Source organism: Tyto alba, unplaced genomic scaffold, assembly GCF_018691265.1.
Source record: "Tyto alba isolate M040663 unplaced genomic scaffold, T.alba_DEE_v4.0 Super-Scaffold_17, whole genome shotgun sequence".
Lineage (NCBI taxonomy): Eukaryota > Metazoa > Chordata > Aves > Strigiformes > Tytonidae > Tyto > Tyto alba.
This window is the reverse complement of record NW_024881279.1, coordinates 20,629,825-20,648,368: the sequence shown is the minus strand read 5'-3', so window position 1 is coordinate 20,648,368 and position 18,544 is coordinate 20,629,825. Positions and strand designations below refer to the sequence as shown.

Below are 18,544 nucleotides of genomic sequence, written 5' to 3'. Positions count from 1 at the left end.
AATCACATTAAATGGTTTGAGCTAGATTAGCCAATCCATGAACCTGAACTGAATTGCTTCTTCAATTCTACATACCCAAGTCAGTCCTTAACATTGTGTGCTGTTACAGGACCTGCCTTCCCCTCCCACACATACCTGCTCAAATCTGCAACCCCCTTGGGTGCTAACCTGAGGCACATTCTTAAGACTTACATAGCTGAACATACAACTGATGGAATTTAAGAAAAGCGGACTTAAAACTGAAATCATAGTCAAAAAGATAAAGACAACCACGACATCCTCTTGTTACCCAAGAGATCACACAGAAAGGTTTCACACAAGGCACAGGGAGAACTCAGACAGTACTTTATCCTGATAAAAGAAACATGGCAGAGAAAGTAATGTACGGGAGGAACAGGAGTGGTAAGAGCGAAAAGGAGAAGGTGAGCAATATCTGGCAAAAGTAAGTGTTAAACACCTTTTGAGTGACAGCTTTGCAATATTAAATAAAGTCTTACAGGTAAGTTAGTGCCAAGGTGTTTAAAATTCAGAGGCTGAATCAGTGGTAGACAGAATACTGGCTTCAAAAGGAAAGCGTTCTCAATAAAAATGCATGGCTATCCTCAGTAACTTACTGAATGTAAGATAAAGAATATGACAGATCAGTACAATACACCAGTTTGAAATTACTTTGTTCCCATATAAAGATCATACTGAACTTCCCACTTCATGTTCCTCTCAATAAGTAGTTTGGGCAGTTCCAAATACATTATTCACTTTTAATAAGCCATTTTTGTCACCTACAAGAATACATTACATAAATATATTACGAAATAATCAATTTCAAATATACCAAGGGCTTACATCTAATATAGTAGTAGGCTAACAGCTATTTCAGAGCTAGTTTAACTTGACAGCCTTCAATCATCAAGAACTACATATATAACTTTATATTCCATCAATCTTAGTTTGGAAAAATACTCTTTCAGGAAATATAAATAAAAGCATACTGCTGCTAATAAATCAGATGAACGAACACAAGAGTTGGAATACCACTTTTTTTTTTTTTTTTTTCCATAAGGGGTTCAAAACTTACATCAAAGTTGTTCAGAGCATAAGCCAGCTCTCCACCTCCACCCTGCTGCTGGGCAGCATCATCTGAGGCAGTTGCTTGAGCTGCGTTTGAGATGCCTGTGACCGCCTGCTGAAGCTGTTTGTAGATCAAGTCTCTGTTAGCTTTGTAAGCAGCTACATCAGGGTGCTGCAGGCAGGCCTGGGATGCCGTATAAAGAATGGGAACGTTCTTCTGCAGAATTCCTCTGGCCGCTGCCATTTGATCACGGTGACCCACATCTTTCAATTCCTATTAGGAAAATTAAAAAAAAATACATTAAAAAAAAAAAATGAAGCATTTGAGGACATTCCCCACATTTAATATTCATACACTGTCTCCCTGCACCTTCAAAACACAGACAGGTTCTCTGCATGGTATGCTCAAATCTAACTACCTTCTGACTGTGTAACCCTATTCTTAAGGGCTCAATTTCAGAACACAGCAGCTTCATAAAGACACCCCCCCACCCCACCCCCCCAAAAAAACCAAAAAGTACTGTAGGGCAATTCGCAACTCCACAACTCAAAATCTAAGGTTGGACTTTTTCTCCTCTCCACAGTAGAGAATCAGCCTTTTGAAAGCTGGTAACACCTGTAAACCAGGAGGACACAGAAGTTGCATGCGCACATGTTTCTCCCCACTCCTTCCACTTTGCATTATGTCTTTAAGCAAAAAGATCACAAAGAAACCTAAATCCTCAAAACAGAATACCTTATATTTTATATAACTTAAGAACCAAGCTAATTTTTAACTATCAAACAAACAAGAGGCTACCCCTGCAATCTTGTCTTGCACTTGCACATGAAAAGCAAGATCTTCTTTAAACTCCAAGATTCACAACCAGAATGTTTTCTTTTATCACACCTAAAAGATGGAGTTTACTCTTCTCAAGAGACTCAGGTACTTAATTTTAGAAGAACAAGTATATCATCTTGTTCAATTGCTTGTTCAACTCCAATCAGACGAAATTAATCCAATGACTGTAATTACTGCTAATTTAAGATTAGTGAGCAAGTCCATACGTCCTTTCCCAAACATTCACTGCTGGAACTCTCTAAAGCACTATCACCTCCGTTTTGGAACAGAAGCACTATGATTAGATAAAGCTTCAGAGTCCAGCATAAGCAGTAGGTTTATAAAAGGAAAAATGAACACAGTTATTAGCAGGATCATAATTTCAAAGTTACCTCTTAAATCTAATGAGGAGGTGATGAAAATGAAGACGAGGACTGCCTTACTAAGAAAAAAAAAATAATCTGACAGACTCTTCAAAATTAAAGGGTAATATGTGACCTCTGTAAGATACACACTAAGCAGGGAGAGCACTCCAAGCAGGCTTACAGATGTACAGATTTAGTACAACTATTTCCCATAGCGTGGAACAATCCATCATAAAGCAGTTTAAGAACATATATTACATTGCCATCACAACCCTACTCCCATTTACTGCAATCAGATTTTAGATACATAACCAACTGGCAATTCATTTTAGACTGTACCCAGTTTATTTTCAAAGATGAATCTGTGCAAAAAAAAAAAAACCCAAGCTGTGTCAAAGGTACTTATGTAGTTTTGGTTTGTACATATCAGCAGAACAAACAAACAAAAAATCTTCTACAAGAATTACATTATTTCTGATAAATGGGACAGCCCACACCTCTGCTTTTTAAAACTTAGCCACACAGGAATGAGTCAACAGTGCTGCTGAACAAAACAAATTTTACAGACAATTTAAGGTTAAGCATAAGCTATCCAAACACAGAACATATACATAACAAACAGGATTTTAAACCCCTTCTCAAATGGGCATTCAGTGCAAGACTAACCAGCATCACCACTCACTTTCTTGGAAAAAGTTCTAATTCCATGCCCAGCCAGGACTTTTGCTCCCTGTTTAAACAGACACATTCAGTCCGTCTGCACGAACCACAAAGTGTAGTCTAGTGGTGAATGCACCAGGCACCAAGTCACATCTCAATTCTCTTTCCTTACGCACACCTGCAGTGCTTCAAAATGGGAAGTGTAATTCTTAGGAAGCAGCATTTCATTACGGTACTACAGCATTAATAGAAACAAATTCCATCAGAAGCAGTACATACAGCTGAGCAGACTTTCTGCTTACCAGGAAAGCTCAAATTTCCTAAACACAGCAGAGTGCAACACAAAGTACTCAGAAATAAAGTAAAAAAAAAAAAAGTATTAGCAGCAATGGGTTCTGTTCCAGAGCAGCAAGGCTGCCTTATTTTGAAAAAGGAAAAATACTATACAGAAGGAAGAGCTGCCATGACTATACCTGTTGCCTTTTGGCTGCCATTATGTTAAGCTTGTCCACTTCCGGTTTGAGGGCTTTGTACTGGATACCCAAATCCTGCTCTGTGCCAGCATTTCTTAGTTTCAAGATACCTTCTTCCACCTAAAAGAATATACATTCACTTACTTTTTCAAGTAATACAGTTCAGGAAGTAATTCAGAATGTACTTCATAGCAGGCAAAGAGAGCAATCTTCCTCTGCCCTCTTTATTTTTTAGAGAGAGATACTTCAAAGGCTAACAGTACTCAAGGTTAGCTACTACTTCATAGTCACCAGCTATCAGAGACAGCCAAGTACCCGCATTTGAAAGAGCATGAAGGAGCCCAGGGCCCTGGCAGGGCTGCGGCAGTTCCTGTCAAAGGGCACGAGCCGAGTCCTCAAAGCCCTGCCACAAAAGTGGGCCCAGTATCGAAACTCATTTCGAATTCTGTACAAACCACCCACCCACCCTCTTGCTTGTGGGAAGAAAAGGCTTCCTCAAATATTCCACATTCATTTTATATACGCTACTGACACTATTCATCCCTTGTAGCTACAAGGGAGCACTGGTTATAAGAAAGCCAAATTACTTCAAGATGAAAAAAAATGCTTATCGCATGCAGTTGCAGACCATAGTTCATTTAGTTTCAATACTAAAAGTTCAGAATTAAGTGCAACGCCGTGTCAAAAGCTACTGACAATGAGTGCAAAAACAAGTGACAAACAACCACTGCCCATGTTTTGCTCACAGGAAAAACCCCCAAAAGCCTCCCTCTGCTCCAGAGGTGAGCCGCTGACAGTGCCACACACTGTGGTCAGGACACACGCGTGGAACAAAGCCACTGACAGAGCACACCTGGCATGCCAGGCACAGCAAAGAACTGCACTCACCACTTTAAGTTGAACAAGCAGTTTGTAGACGTCTGCCATGTCAGCCAAAATCAACAGCCGAGTAACGGCGGAGAGGAGGGCACGCGCTGCTCGGACCATGTTCCCTCGTTTCACAGAGGAGCAGGGGTCATCTGCAAACTCCCCCGAAGCACTCTTCATCAGGTCACCTGCACAAGGGGAGAAGATGGTCTGACTAACATCACACAGCTTTTCTTCAGGGGCAGTAAGGATTCCTGGGAAAGCCAATCTAAGTCTTGAAAACAAAATGCGTTTGCTTAAAGACAGCCAGCAATTAAGATTGCAGGTAGCTACCTTTAGGCATGGTTACTGCATGGTACCAGGGTAGAGGGGCTTGTACATGGAGAAAAAGCTGGGAAATAACACTTATTTCCAACTGTATAGTGTTTTAACATGCCAGAATCCTCTGGAGGGGCAAATTCAGCATGTCTTCACTATTACGTGCAGGACTGCAGTTATTTCACAAACTACAATGCTTTCAAATCTTAAGCAAAAGCTTTGATTTGTGTGCATGTAGGAGTTAAGCAGAAAGCAGCAGAAAGTACTGTAAACACACAAGGAAACGCCACAGCTCATGGGACTGTAAACAACCCTGAGCAATGACCTGGCTGGATATGCCCCGGTTTGCATTCAAAGCAAGACACCGCTTAGTAAAACGCTTCAGTGTTTCATAGCCTGTGGGTCTGCATCTGGTGCAGGAGGAAAGAAGGGTTTCAGATGGTAACAATGCAATTGGTTAACTATGAAAAGCAAAGGCCACTTTACACAGCTAGAGAAATTCCCCCAGAAGGCATTTGGAAATCATAAATGTAATGTCTGCATATAGTCAGAGGACGGAATTTTGGATTTCTCCCCCCACTTGCTGGTGCAGCATTTTGCTTTCAGTATCACAGTTCTTACACAGCAGCAAGTTTTGGAATTCACGTTATTATTCTTGGATCTCTTTGCATTTCAGAAACATTTGGTGAACAGCTAGGATTTAGTTTAGAAAATGCTAGGTACTGGAGGCCAAAGATTTGTAGGCAGCTGGAGATGACCAGAAAGCAGGCGAACTGCGCTATGACTAACCGCTGCTGTCAGGGTCTTCCCAAACCTGTATGAAGAAGTGTCCACAAAGCCAAGTGCCCAAACAAAAACAGCACATCTCAGATAAGAACCACCAAACCTCAACAGTGTCTCACTACCAAATCCTGCCAACGGCTTGGCCTGCTCCCACAGCTAGGCAATCAGTGCAGCATCCCCCCAGCATGGAAAGTGTTTCAATTTTGACAACTTTTTCTTTTTTTAACTACTGAAAACTACCTACCACTGGAGAGCCTGAGGTTATCCATCCACATACTTACCATTAAGCAATTAATATCTTGCCCTGGAAGAGTTTCTAGCACTCAAGCACTCTACACCTTCATAGCTAAATACAGCTCAAACACAGCTGCCAGCCTGTCTAAGCAACTACATCAAGATATTCAATTTTGTTCAAATGCTCCTTCCTATGTAACACCCTTCCATCATCTTAAATAATACGATGAAGAGTGGCATACAACATTTTAAGATAAAAAATATGCTACTTCAGTACTGTGACATATGAAAAAGGCTTCTGTCCAAGTACAGACCAGCTATAAATATCCATCTAAAGCTATCCCTTACCCAACTTTTTGAAGAACACAATTCATTATTTTAACAAGCATTAAGAGCCTCAGATTGCCAGATGGGTGAAAGATGATGCATCTCCAATGCTAAAAAACTGCAATCAGCCATCTTGTAAAACCCCTACATAGCTGACATGGTTCACTCATTATTCCTTCTGGAAGAAGCTAATAATAGTGAAATTAATGTCACCACCACAAGTATGAAATCTATTAACAATATCAGGATTTAAGGATATATGCCAGAACCAAAATTCACTACAAATATTTCTTCCCTTATTTACTTAGATATAAAATTACCACAGTTCCAACTGCAAAAGAGAGGAATGTTGTTTTCATTTACTTCTTCTTTAAAACAATTTAGAGGTGGCCACTCCATCTGAATCTCAAAAATTGTTAACAAGGTTAAAAACTAAAATTACTCTCTACCCATCTCCTAAATTGCAATCTTACAAGCCAGTCCTGAAATAAAATGCTATTCCTTTTTATTTTAACTAGAGACTTTAAAAGATTTAGTGAGATTCAAACAGCTTGTCAGGGTGTCAAAAGATAACCAGCTTCCCAGAATTAAAGGAAGATTATATTTAAAGTTGTTGCATATATTTTTTTTCCTGCAAATTAAAAAAAGCTGGCTTTCAGACTTCTTTTAAAAAAAAAAAAAAAAAAAAAAAAAAAAAAAGAGGCAACATGGGGTAGTTATTTTAGCTATATTCACAGTGTAAGAGGGAACTCTGCCTTGGCCTAAGTATACAGTTACTGCACTGTGTGTGAGCATTAGTGGTTCAGATTGGATCCAGCATAATCTTCTCATTTTGAACCAGAGATAACACAGCAAGTTTGAAAGCAGAATTTCAAGAGTTAAAATACATGGCAGGAAAGTCAGACTATGAGACTCAGATTATACAGCTGGTACAAACTCTTCTATGAGTAATCTGTTTTTCCAATATAGCCTTAGATTTTCACTACATATTACAAGGGAAAGATTATAAAACAGAGTCAAGAAAAGAAGAGGAAACGGTAGCCACACTATGATCTTGTCAATAAAGCACTAAGAATTCAATTAAATCTAATGGAACAAAGCCCATTTCAGAAATAGTAAGATTTTAGTCCATCAAAAGAAAATTACCATTTTCTAGTCTTATTCCCACCATGCCCACAGGGTCTGACAGCACTTTCAGACAGCACTATTAATCCTCCTCAGCAGCGCAGTACATGATGACCATGACAGAGAGGGCTTGCTTTATACGAACACTGACGGAACGGGAAAGCGGCAGAGAAGGCAAGCAAGGCAAGGCAGGGAAGACCTGGGCCACACACAGGTACTGATGCTTTTTTTCCAAGCTAGAAATTGCTGCCCACACATTACCTTGTATCCTTCAGCACCTTCTAGTTCAAAGCCCATCCCCAGGCCGTCAGATATATGAAGAGTGCCACCAGGCCATACATCTACCTGCTCCTAACACCCTATCACAGTTCCCTAGAGGTTGCCTACTCCCCACCAAATGCAGGCAAGCATGAAATCAGAGTTTCGAGACCCTGCTGTCTGAATACTGAAGTCCTACCTTACCACTAATGCCACCTTTGATGTCTACCAGGAGCGTCACAACAGGCTGCCCTTGCTTTCTACTAGACAAGGACACGTATCTACTTTTGCCATATCCATGTGAGAGTTGACATTTATGGCAACAACAGTTTCTGTGAATTCCTTAATCTTGTCTTCAATTAAATCCATACACAGCCTACAACACTCCTATAACTTGTCAAGAACCATCTCAGAGCTCCCTTAGGTTATGGCTTTTCAAAGATCTCAAGTCCTTGGCTGGAGGATTACTTCCAATACAAGTGATACACTCCTAAAACATTTTTCTTGCAGGAAAACAACGGAGAACTCTTTGCACCCTTCCAAGAAATTAAGCTAACTGGTCACAACAGAATTTTAAAGTTTAGTTTTCCAAGAAGAATTCAGTGTTTAATTTCAAGTTATTTTGCAACCAACCTCCTTCTGTTCCTTGGAAATCCTTAAGCCATGCATCTTGTGTGAAGTAGAGTTGAAAAAAAATTTACCTTTTCATAATTTGCCTCACTGTTTCAGTTTTGGAGAAAGCTTCACTTAAACACAGCACGGAAAGACACCATGCTGAATCAATAGGCTCACTCTCCTGCTTTTGCAACCATGGAACGTGATCAAAGTCCACAGGATTCACAAGGCCATTCATTCATTCTCTTACCTCAAACCCTATGCACAGCCCTAAGCTTTTTAATTTTAAGCTTTAATTTTTGGTCTTTTATGTAAAAGTACCATAGGAAGAAATGCAACAGTCAGAGCATAACTAATACCTTGGATCCTCACACTAGCATACAGATATATAGAGACAGTCAACTACGGCTGACAGTACTCCAGGAGAACAGGAATAGCCAGGTCAGCCTGACCCAAAAGAAATTTCCTTCTAGACCCCAGAGTGGGCAAACTGTCTCAGGGCCAAGCACCTGGGTAAGATGCTGTTTCAGTTCCAAAATACCTCCCAACAGCACCAGAAGAGCTGACCATTTCAACATACAACGAGGCTTCGGTGCTTCATAAGGTAATACTAGGGTGTTACCCTAGAGAGCTCCCAGCGGGGGGAGTAAGACTGGGCAAGACTGACCCATATTGCCCCTTCTATTACCCAGCAAAACTCCAGCGTCAGAAGTTCATGTACAGAACACTGTAAGGATGCTGAAATCCAAGACATTTATATAAGAAGCTTTCCCAGTATTAAGTCTTTTCTATAACCACAGCAGGATCTATTCTGAAAAACACTTTGGTTCTGTCTCCACTATTCTGTTCAAAATTTTATTTTAAGAAGTTTCACTATTTTAAAAGAAGTCAACAGTCCAAAGCTTTAAAGGGCCAGGTAATTAACTTTAGGATATTTCATGAACTTGTTTAATATTTAAGGCAAGCTGTAATTTATTCTTCCATTGTAAAAATCAGGAAGACTTTGAACATCCACTTATATTGATTTAGTATGTAGCCATACTATCATTCATTCTAAATAGCTCTTTTCACTTCTTTGTTTTTACCCCCAATAAATGGGATTTTATGAACAAGCGTGCTCACTAAAGTCATGTACCCTCTCAATCTTCTTCTTGCTAGGCTAAAAAAAAATTTTTAATTTTCTCTGATGAGACAAGTTATCTATTGTCCTAATCATCTTCATAACCTCTGTCGACATTCATTCATCTTTTTTTATTATGGTAACTAAACCGCTCCCTAGTCTAAATAGAGGCATTATTAATTCTATTTTCCTGTCTTCTGCTGAAGATAAATTGTGCTATATATCTATAAACCCACTGCTGTAGTCAGACACACAGATGCTGCCAGTTCACGATCACCCTAGTGCTGACCAAGACACCCAGTTTCTCTCCGCTTTTGCCTCCAATTGCAAAAGGCAGATAAAGACACCAACACCTGGAAGTTTTGCTAAGCACACACACAGGCTTTGTATTACACTTCCCTCTTTTCCCTAGTTCATGAATTCAACTGGTCTACCACAATATGGGAAACACTTCAGAAGTGCACAGACTGTATATAAACATGTATGTTGAGAGTTTGTATCTCCTTGCTGTTATTAGCACTACTGAGAACTGCTATCCTCCCCCAGGCATTGGCAGCAGTAAGCCTTCCCTCTGTTGTATCTCATTTTTCACCATTTGCTTCTAATTTCCTCAAAGGTTTGTTTGTTTTTCAATTTCCTTATGAAGAGCTGCTCTGCTAAACCTGAACGAACACCAGTACTGTGACGGGGCGCAGGCTTTTACCCCTGGTCGTGCTGCCCCAGCAGCCCAGCCCCACGGCAACTGCACCCCCCCCCCCACACGGCAGTGGGCACCGGTCGTATTCAGGCGAATCAATCCACCCCAGTCGTCACCCACCCAGCCTCAGGAAACAGACACAGCTATCCCCTCTACGCACCAGATTTCATGCAAGCTGCAAACAGTAAAAAGGGAGGAAAAAGTGAAACGACATTAAGGTGGGATGTTATTTCACTCCAGCACCTCTCAGCTATGGACTCCACCTCCTCTGTCAAAGATCAACAGAGCAGGGAGGTTTTGGCATCAAGTCTGTGTGTAGTCTCAAAATCAAGCAGGGGCCAAGAAACAAGTGAAAGGGTCAACCTGAAGGTTTCTGTATCAGTCTCTCCTTCCTACCAGCTTCCCCCTGTAATATGCAACTATAAATTCAGCTAATGGAACTTCTCAATCCTGAGGACCAAGTACAGCTCCCTCCCTCACTAGTACCACAAAGAGTCATTTGAAGGTACTCACAGATGAGCTCTGACTCTCAATTCTGAGCGGCAATCAAGCAAGCAACAAGAATTAAAGGCTTCAAGACAAAGGGGTCACTAGCTGCTGTTTGTTGTTAAATTAAGCCAACTCAATTAGCCCCTTATATTGCAGCCTGCTTACACTGATTTTTCTTTGGTCTGTCAACCAGGCTCGTCCAGAACTTAGAACCATTTTCAACTAACATTTCATCACTGTGCAACTTCAGCTACAAACAAGTAATTAATGCTAATGCATTTTCCTTTTTTTTACAGCAGCAGCCGTCACCATTAATACCAGTTGACTGGGTTTCACTGAAGCATAGAAAAGGCTCATGACTGGAAGAATGATAAATGATTTATGAGCAACAATATTTACTAGTGCATATTTTAGAGTAAGACAGCTCCATAGGCTTTTCTTGCAGGTCTTCTCCAAGAGAGTAAAAAAGAAAATGGTAAAAATCAACACTAGATGTGGAGGAGGAAGCCTGGAATATTTAATCAAGGTCCTTGCATTCTGTTTGTAGCTGTTTACATTTTGCACATTCAAGACACCCGGCTCTGTCAAGTCAACACTCAGCTCTTCCTCCTACAGTGCTGTTTTACATATATTCAAATATTGAAGAAGCTATTGACATATCTGAGACATAGTTCCATAACATGGGGCAGGGGGAAGTTTACTTTTTAGACTGAGTTTTAAATGCTCTTCAAAGAATCAGCCCTTCTGTTTCTCTTCTCAGTCTCTAGTTGGGCCATCCCATTTCCAGATCTGTCCAGTTCATATTATTCCTTGAGGAAGCCAGCAAGACAGGCTGAGAATCTACCCAAGTGGAAAGGAGCAGAGTCATTAGAAATAACAGTAAAAGGGAAATGGAAACAGTTCTACTTAGTCTGAAAAAAAAAAAAAAAAAAAAACAAAAAAACAGTTTTACAAGCTATCAGATACACATCTCTTACCTTGCTTACGAACATCTTCCACAGCCGCTACCAGCTCCTCTTTAAGGAACTGGCTCTCTTTTGCAATTTTGTCTCCTTTCTCCAGGAAATTCTCTGTTGCTTGTTCAACTGAAGCAGCCAAAACATGGGCCTTTTTAGAACGCCCTCGCTTTTTATTAGAGGGGCCCTTGTTACTAGTGTTAACCAGTGTTGTTACCTAAAGGTGTACATGGAGGGGATAAAAACAGAAAACATGAAACAAATCAGAAGTTTATCAATTTAGCAGCAAGACCACGTGTATTTTCTCCTAGACAGCATATTGATAATATCTGCACTGCTGCCAGCTCCAAAGCTTAAACTCACAAACAAGTGTTTTTCACATCTCCTTAACCACTACCACGCTTCTTGATTCCTTAGATAAACATTATAAATTCAGCTAAACTGCTTAGAGGTTGGTTGTTTTATTTTTTTATCAGCAGCAGACCTGAAAATTTGATTTTAAGAATAGACAACTATTTGTATTTTTGATAAACTGCAATCTCCGGAACAGGCCAGAGCTACTTGGCACCACATAAAAAGAAACCAAGTTGGGGATAATTAGTTTGGGATAGCTCTGCAGACACAGAAGACCCCAAACAAGGTTGAAGCCATTATCTACAGAAATCTAGCAACACAGTATCTTTTCAGCCCAAAGCAGTACTACAGCCAATAGACTAAATAAATGCAGAGCAAAGGACTTCATAGAGCTCAGTATTTCCCTAAAACAGCCAAAACTGAACTCTCGCAATCCTCCTGAAATCAACAAATACTTCAAAGTTTTATGTTTTAGACTGAAAAACTGCTAGGAGCTGGTCACCAGCAGCCAGATGACCACCAGGTACTCCGTTAGCTCAGTATCAGGATCCACACCCTTCAAACACACAAGATAAATGTCACAAAATCCACACATAGTTTTCCATTTGCCTTTTGTTTTTTTCTTCTCCCCTTCTCCTTTTTGTTAAGTCTAGGAAAAATTAATCCAAAGCTACTTCAGAGGGACCTTAAATTACAACACTAAAAATACTACTACTCTGGAAAGCCCAAGGACTGCTGACAAAGGTCCTCAGAGCTGAACCCATCTTCTCAGTAGGTCAATTCAGAGAGGGAAAGACATCAGTCAGGAATATCACTGTCAGCTAGTGGGGAGCATTTGTATTGGGTAGACTCAGTTCCTCCAGTACTACAAATAAAGAACAAGTTGCAACAAGGTAACTTACTCTGTTTTCCTCTCTTTATTTTGCCAGTCACATCATTCATAAAATCTGGGATTGCCAGTACAGTTTATTGTGCTGCTTGAGGAATAAATTACAGACACTGAACTTGGACGAAAGGGTCCCATAAACAAGTCTGCTCAGTTCAATTTGCCAAATTAGGACAAATTAAGGAAAGACTCCATCACTAAGTCTGGCCAAAAAGCTATATAGTAGATCATCCAACTGCTCACCTGAGTATCTGGAGGGTTGGACAGAAGCTTGGCAATTAAAGGGATGTTAATACTGGAAACAGAACCTGATCATTGCAATTTGTGCGTAGCAGCAGTTATGTACAGTTCATACCATCATTTTAAAAATTCCATATTTCAGAAAAACAATGCTAAAGAGATGTCTCCAGTTCACCTTCCAGACCTCCTAGAAAGTCTCTTCCAAGAATCTTCAAAATGCCCAATACACATAGCTTACATTTACAAGACTTACTCTAGCTTTCCTGTATCTTTCAGTGCATTTCACTGGGCAATATACACCACACACAAATAAGCTTTTATTCTCAAATCCAGCATAAAACATGGGCAGAAATTAAAAGAAAGCATGCACACCTCATAAAAGATATACTGAAACAGTAATAAATGCCATAAAAGTGTACTTCTTGGGTGGAACTTGGTTAGGAGAGGTCAGTAATCTATTTACAACACAAGGTTGTTCTACACAGGTTGCAAATATCCACCACTGTAAACTTCACCATTTACCTGAACATCCTTCCAAAGGGAACTCTAAACACAAGTAATCTCCAAATAAAATAAATAATAACAACAAAACAAAACAAGCTATGAAACCCTACTTCTAGCAAACACTATTGGCTTTGTTGTCCTTCCCAAATACCAGTTTCTAAACAGTACACACCACAGCTTTTTAAAGACTCAGCAAATAAGCAGCATACCACTCAAAACACAGGTGAGAAACAGCGCAGCAGCAATGGAACATTAGTTACCAACATGTATTTCTGTACTTCTAATTGAAATAATGTGTCTTATCAGATGTTGAAGTAGCACAGTCTTTCTACACTCACGCCCAATAACTATTACAATAAAACTGAACAAAGAAATTAGTTGTACAGTTTTTTCCATCTTTAGTTTTGTAGTGGTTTTAGTTCTGGAATTTAAGCTTTGAAAGTTACTTAACTGAAACACATCAAAACGTGTAATCATCCTTATGAAGGGGGTTTTTGCCCCCCCTTTTTTTTTCCTCCTACCTGTGTAACAAGAGGCTCAAGTAGTCTTTCAACCGCCAGTGTTCTTATCTCCAAGCTTTTGGGGTCCCATTTGAAGTTAACGTTGCCTGCAGTAACAGCAGTCATTTCTAGAAGAAGAGAGATATATGAATACAATTATTTTTATTAATGCTGCTGGAATGTATTTTTAAAATAAAAAAGGATGCTATTACCACACAACATGGCCATTCAGTGTAATTTAAGGTTATATTGTCTCAGAAATATCAGTTTTGGTTCAACTGGTGATAGTTTTAAAAACTGCTCATTATGACAATATGCAGGACATTACCTGTATGTTTTGGTTAGAAAATAAATACAAAACCAACCAAAATCACACCAAGACCTATCCAAAAGCCACCATATTTTATCAGAGCAATGACAAGACAGACAATGTTTGGTCTATTCATCAGTGGTCCCAAGCAATGAAAATGGACCTCAGAGGTAACGGGGGCACTTTACCCAAGAAGCTGGAGGCTAAGCAAATAAACCCCTTCCCAATTTCTGCTGCCTCCCCCCAGGGCCAGCCGGGCTGTGCTCCCAGCCCAGCTTTGAGACACAGCCCAAAGTCTTGGGGCAGCAGAAGGGAACACCTCAACTTCAACAGCACCAGAAAGCTGCCAGTTTTCTCAGCTTCACCATGAGTCACTACACCGAGTGCTTTGTCAAACCAGGAACCAGATTCTAATTCAACTCATTCAACCTACCCATTCATCCAATTCACCTTTTGGAAGTACAAAGGTAAGATAGTGAATATAAACCTTATAAAGCCAGAAAATCCAGTTGGCTCATACTTAACAGCTTATATATCTACTACACTTAACATTTATATAGGAGGGAAAAGCAGATTTGCATGAAGAGATCTGTTAAAAGCTGTCACTAAGCCATTCCTTCCCACTACAGTTTTATATTGACATCCCAATGGAACAACAAATATGATTACAGGAAAAGTTTAGTAAAACTACTAAAATAGCTCTACTTCTGAAACCAGTAGTCTAAAACCCCTCCCCCAAAATAATAAACTACAGCAGATCATTAGATTAACACTGTGATGCTGTACAGCACAAAAAAGGAATAACCAGAACCATGATTGCAGTCTAAAACTGATTTAAAGTATTTATGGGTCCATAAAACCAGTTTGTACCACTTTAGACTAAATAGATTCCAGCTCTTCCTGCTATGGGTTGCCCTCAAAAGTCCAGATTAGACTTGGAAACTTTGGAAATGTATTTCCCTTCCTGACTTTTTTAAAAATACAAAGTTTCAAACATAGTTTATATTTTTAGAAAAGTCAGGAAAATAAATAAATGTCCAAGTCTCCTTCCACCCCTTTTCCTAAGCATCTACTTTTGAAGTTGTTTTAGGAGTTTATTAGCCAATATTTTTAAATCTTCCTCTGGACAGGACATTGTCTGCATAGCATCTCAGCAGACAGATTGCTCTGACAGCACCAGATGTCCCCGAGCCGCCAGACGAGCACAACGTCCCATTATTTTTAAGCAGCAGGAGGCAAGACACTAATTTTGGTAGCCAATGATGTTTACAACACATACCAACAACTAACCATTTTATACTGACACTGACAGTTAAACATGCAGAAACAGCACAGACGTGGCTGCTTGTTTCCCACTGAAGAAGAAAATCTCTCGGGCACTCAAGAGGCTCAGCCTGAGAGGGCGTAAAGAAGTCAGAAGTCACCCGGCTTCAGTCAACAGCACCTTCACGGTGCTCTGATCCTGAGACGTTACAGAGGCTTTCTCACAACGCAGACACAATACCATAGATTAAGTACTCGCTACACTACTAAAAACACATCTTTGCCCTGAAAAGCCTACACACTGTCATACACTGAAGTACAGCTTTGCAAGGTGCAAAGCAGGAATATTCACCTAACCCGCATTCAGCTTTCCACCTGCACCCACGCTCCAAATGCCCACGCTGCTGGAGAGAAAGAAAACTTAAAAACCTGAAAGCTTAAAAAAATAAAGCAGCAGCAACAGCTGATCCATGCTAGCATAGGTATAACATTTCTGACTGATTTAAATCAAAAAGCTTGGAAGTGCAGACGGAGGGCCCCAGCTCCGGCAGCAGAAGGCGTGCCAGGCTGCAGCTCCAGAGGCGCCCGGTGAGCTGCCACCTCCCCGCTGCAGGAGGGCAGAGGGAGGGCGGCTACCTCCTCTTCCTCACCCCACCTCTGACACTTAGCAGTAAATCTTGTGAACTCACTTAACCATCCCTCTGTCCCCACCACCCTCCTTATTTTGTTTTTGTGTGTCCAGCTTTGGGCTGGCTTGAACCATGGCCCAAAGGCATAGACACTGGCACAGGGTAAGCTGTGAAATGCCCTTCAGCCCCTGGTACCCTCAACAAGGTTTTTCACTGGTTTATTCCCTCCTCGTTAGCTCAGTGTGAATGCTTCCTATGTAAGAAGCTCAGAAAAATACACTGAAAGCCCATATGGTTTCTGAGAAACACACCCAGGGCTCTCTGGAAAGCCCATTAGGTTTCTAAGTAAAAGCTGTTTCTAGATATTTAATGCTGTTATGCCTCTCACAGAAACAAAGTGCAGGAGGAGGTAACCGTAAGGATACATTAATTGTATTAGTAGGATAATGAAGGCAATTCATCTGAAAACACATTGGTATGATAGCTCACGAATTGGCCAAAAGTAATGGTCTATAAAACCACTCAGTGTGAACTTTATTGGAATTTATCTAAAAAGCATAGGCTGATATCAAATACACTGTTCAGGAGCAATTACTTGAATATCATTTGTATATTGTAGTAAATGTGTTTATCAATTAAATACTTGTGAGGAATACAGGCACAGGCTATAGTTTACAAAAGCATGTGTGCATGGGGTAGGTTTAGGGGACTAAAGGACAAATGCCAGGAGGCTGTGCTCCTGCCATGACAATGCTCTCTTCTCTCAACAGTAAAGCAAGTCAGAAGATATTGTAGCAAAGTGCTTCATCGTTGGCTCTTGGAGCACCGGGCAATTCCCACAACTCACGCAATAACTGCAACATCTCATAAAGAACCAGGACGTCCTCTGGCAGATGGACCCAACCGCAGGCCAGCGCAGCACTGGTGTCAGACAGCTGGAATGACCCCGCTGATATGGAAACAGGTTCTCTAGGCTGCAGACCTACCATGCGCAGGACATGCAGCAGCACACGCACTCAAAGCAGGAATTTCAAGGACAAAGCAGCACAGACCAGACAGCGGCAGAGAGCAAGAGACACTGAAGTGCCGGAATATATAGAAAGACACCACCGCGCAAGGAGTTGCGGTCGCCCAGCCTGTGGTTTCATAAGCAGCAGGAAAGCTGCTTAAAACCCAGCGTTCATCCTCCCACACCCCTCTAGGAACTCATTCCCATCTTCACATCACACCCCCTCTGTACTGGCACAGCTTTCCCCACGGCTGAGTGATTAACCAGATGGGGAAGAACTGATTTGGCTGGAGGGAAAGAAACCCATTTTTGCAGGGTGGGCTGAGATTCCCATCTGGTTCACCGTGCCACCACAGACACCGCTGCGAGTGGAACCGGTGATGGCGAGGGGAGATGGCTGTGTCAGCTGGCACCGTTGGTGCAGCCCTTCAAGTGGAAACACAGAGCGAAGTTGGATGTCACAGCTGAGTTGAACCAGGTGCCACTGAAAACAGAGCATCAAGCAGAGCTGCTGCAGAGCACAGGAACGCCCTCCCAGACACATGAAGCCCCAACCTTAAACCATACTGACAGCCCAGCACGTTAACTGTAAACCCTTCTGGTTATTACACTGGTCTTGACAGTGCTCATTAATGTTGTTGATGGTTCAAGAGTAATGCAATTATCTTACTGGAGTTTAGTGCGCTTGCAAGGACACGAGGGTGGGAAAAGGAGTTTAAAGAAGCCACTTCCAGTCAGACTCCATGTTACCTCCAGGAACTTCACAGTTTCCAGCCAGTGAGCAGCTCCACAAGCAGAACCATCCCAGAACAACTTGCCCCTTGCTTTATACAAAGAATCAAGACCTTAGCAACAGCTAAAGCTTACGAAGACGTTTCCATTACACTTTAAGCAAACACTGCCACAGTCCTACCACTCCTCTCCCTGCCACAAACCTGCCTCGAACGGGCACCCACACTGGCACACACCTGACGTGGGGAGCCACTTCAGGGAGCTAAAATGGTCTCAGAGTAAGCTGGTAACTATAAAAATTACCTTGCCAGCTTACTGTCCTGAAGTAGGAGGTGGGCCTGCCCGGGGACAGGGTTGTGGACAGGACTGCAGCAGCACTGAGATGAGCTGTGCTGCTGAACTGCACCCCGGGGCAGGTCTCAGCCCTGCTCGGGAGAAGTGAGGGCACAGACCTGAGCAGAGGGATGGATTAAACTGCCGGAGCTGCATTTATGTACCACATCGAATGAGCTGGCCAGCCATGAATGCACTGAAGGTGGTATGCATACAGTAAACTTTCCAAAAGCCACAACTAAAGGTTGCAGTGTTTTCAAAAACTGGTAATTCAAGGTTTGAAGAATAACTTCAGATACCTACTTCCTGAATACTGGCATGCAAATAATTTCTAGACTTTGGCAAGTGTAGGAATGCGGCTCCGCAGCTTCTTTGCAGAAGTGTCCTGAAGGCACCCAAGGGTTTTCAAAAAGCCCATGAAGGAGCACTTTTTCAACAGTGAGCTCTGCACACCAGCAGAATCACAGAAATGCCTCATGTTCAGGGTCCTGTTTATCCAGGTTGCACTCCCACGCACACCTGAAGGCAGTGCTGGCTGGATCTCAGGCCCTACTGAGCTAGTATGTGCAGACTGCTCTGCACCAGGAGATCCGCAGCCTCCCGACCTCC

General features: G+C 41.5%; 1 protein-coding gene across 2 annotated transcripts in view; it reads right to left on the bottom strand.

Annotated features, from left to right (window-relative positions):
* Positions 1–18,544, bottom strand: part of CTNNA1 (catenin alpha 1) — a 115,746-nt gene that overhangs the window by 86,388 nt on the left and 10,814 nt on the right. For both annotated transcript variants that reach the window (XM_042789971.1, XM_042789970.1), the window contains exons 2-6: positions 13,681–13,787; positions 11,197–11,392; positions 4,275–4,441; positions 3,387–3,506; positions 1,076–1,342 (exon numbers count right to left, since the gene is read on the bottom strand). In XM_042789971.1, the coding sequence (XP_042645905.1) occupies positions 1,076–1,342; positions 3,387–3,506; positions 4,275–4,441; positions 11,197–11,392; positions 13,681–13,785 (855 nt within the window). In that variant the 5' untranslated portion in view covers positions 13,786–13,787. The remainder of the gene's footprint in view (positions 1–1,075; positions 1,343–3,386; positions 3,507–4,274; positions 4,442–11,196; positions 11,393–13,680; positions 13,788–18,544) is intronic.